Below are 2,120 nucleotides of genomic sequence, written 5' to 3' on the forward strand. Positions count from 1 at the left end.
TTCTGGTCATCAGGGAAGTAGAGGAGATGGAGAAGAGATGGGTCAAAGAAAGCCTTCTCCGAGGAGGTGACTGCCTCCTTGCTGGCCTTGAAAGCCAAGTGCAGGTGGCCTGCAGCCAGCTCGGCCAGGGCGCTCTGGGCTGAGGCCACTGCTCGGTACACCTGCGTGGAGACAACACCGATGGTCAGTGTCTGCCAGAGGACAGGACAGAAACGAGCCTGGAGGCTTCACTTGCAGCACCACACCAGCAAGAGCTCATGGTCTGCAGAGGGACAGTGACACGCAGTCCCCTCCTCGCCTCATGGAGCCCCAGCCCTACCTCAGAGGCAACATCATCTTTGATGACGATGTTCCCGATCTTGTCCAGGAGCTGGGCTAACGAGGTCAAGGTAGTGGACACAGTGGCAATGTTCTCCACAGTGTGGGCCCAGAGCAGGCGGTCCAGCTCCCAGTCAGCCAGCCCCTCATTCCCAGGGCTTTCCAGCAGGAACTCAGGGGGCAGTTCTTCCCGTGATAACCCAAAGAGTAACCTGGGAGCAGAGGGGAAGGTCACAGCACACATCACAAGCGTGCATCCCACACATGCTCCCTGCTCCTCCCCTTGCCTGCTGCATTCAGCCTGGGCAGGGTTCAATCATGCTTAATGGCCTCCTGGATGCAAGGTAGGAGAAGACAAGTCCCCTGCCTCAGGTTATGGGAGATGCACCAGCACCTCTGGCCAGAGAGTAGAGCTGACTGGCGGTCAACACCTCAAAGGCCACGAAAAGCCACCCTCAGCCTCCCCAAGACTACAGAGGAGTGAGCGAGCTGCATGGGTACAGCTTGCTCTGACCCCAACTTCCACATGTGCCAGGAGAGCACACAGAGGACCAGGGAGGGAAGAGCTCATCCTCACCGGAGCTGGGCCAGGAAAACCTCCATCACTCGCACCATGTCCACATCTACGTGCAACGGGAGGGAGGCTTCAGGTGAAGCAGGGGCTTCAACGTTGTAAATCTGCAGGAGATCGTGTCAGCAAGGTACAGGCAGAGCGCCCTGGGGCTCCATGGGGATGGGGAGCCTCGTCCCAGCACCCCCGTAGCTCCGTACCATGATGCCGCCCCAGCGAGGACTGTGGAAGGCGTTGGTGCTCACTGGGGCTCCATCCTTGTCCTGGATGTAGAGAGGGGAGTGGGAGCGCTCCGGCACGTACAGCAGGAAGTTCAGCACAGGGTAGAGCGAGGCAGCACTGGAGCCTGGAGTGGAACAGAGTCAAAGAACTCCTCTGGCTCCTCCCCAGTGAGAGCAGACGGGCCGTGGGCAGCGCTGGGGCACAGCCCAGCCCTGCTCCTCCTCCTGCAGGAAGCCCCAAGCAGAACCACCAGCCCGACAGGTCCCAGTCACCCTCGCTCCCACCCAGGCCTGGCAGGGCACGGTGCCGTGGGGAGGGAAGGGGCACAGCCTGCAGACAGAGCTGTCCCCTGCCCTCAGCAGGGCCCATGCTGGAGCATGCTGCTCACCCAGCCGGGCCTCCACGGGGTTGATGACGTGTGGGAGGCTGTGAGCACTCAGAAGGAAGCTGGAGGACTCCTTGTCAAAGCGTGGTGTCACTCCTAGGACGGCATAGTACAGGATCTGCAGGCACACGGCAAAGACATTTCTGGCAGAGAAGCACATCCCAGGGCACGAGGGAGGCCAGGCCTGGGCTCTCCCCAGCACCCACCTGCGAGTCAACAGAGAAGTTGGCCACCAAGCTCAGTTTGTCCAGGACAGGCTGCACGTAGCGGTTCACAGCATCCTCGATGTCCCAGTCCACGGCGTGGGACTTGGGGTCAATCTCGTACCCTGCGAGGACCCACAGCCTGTGAGGCCCTGGCACAGCCACCACCTGTTGATCACGCAGCCGTGACAGAGCTCCCAAGAGCAGCAGGACGTGACCCCTTCCTCCCTCCCCAGCACAGTCCTGCACCAGCGCCCCAGCACCGAGCAGTGCAGCATGGATCTCAGCAAGCACAACAGACCCCAGGGCCCATTACCCCAGAAAACACCCTGGGACGCTAGCAGTACAACAGGAAGAGGATCTGCCCCCACGGCCAGAGGGCTTTCCCCAGGCCAGGTGACCCCTTCCTCCCTCCCCAGCA

The 2,120-nt window shown here is 61.3% G+C and overlaps 1 protein-coding gene across 1 annotated transcript in view; it reads right to left on the reverse strand.

Annotated features, from left to right (window-relative positions):
• The window catches only part of PIGS (phosphatidylinositol glycan anchor biosynthesis, class S), a gene marked incomplete at its 5' end in the record, with an annotated part of 1,953 nt that extends 129 nt beyond the window's left edge, over positions 1 to 1,824 (reverse strand). The window contains 6 exons of the mRNA XM_008946243.1: positions 3 to 161; positions 320 to 530; positions 896 to 996; positions 1,090 to 1,235; positions 1,500 to 1,614; positions 1,703 to 1,824. Of these exons, the coding sequence (XP_008944491.1) occupies positions 3 to 161; positions 320 to 530; positions 896 to 996; positions 1,090 to 1,235; positions 1,500 to 1,614; positions 1,703 to 1,824 (854 nt within the window). The remainder of the gene's footprint in view (positions 1 to 2; positions 162 to 319; positions 531 to 895; positions 997 to 1,089; positions 1,236 to 1,499; positions 1,615 to 1,702) is intronic.
• Positions 1,825 to 2,120: the final 296 nt, after the last annotated feature.

This window comes from Merops nubicus, unplaced genomic scaffold (assembly GCF_000691845.1).
Source record: "Merops nubicus isolate BGI_N331 unplaced genomic scaffold, ASM69184v1 scaffold45958, whole genome shotgun sequence".
Classification (NCBI taxonomy): Eukaryota; Metazoa; Chordata; class Aves; order Coraciiformes; family Meropidae; genus Merops; species Merops nubicus.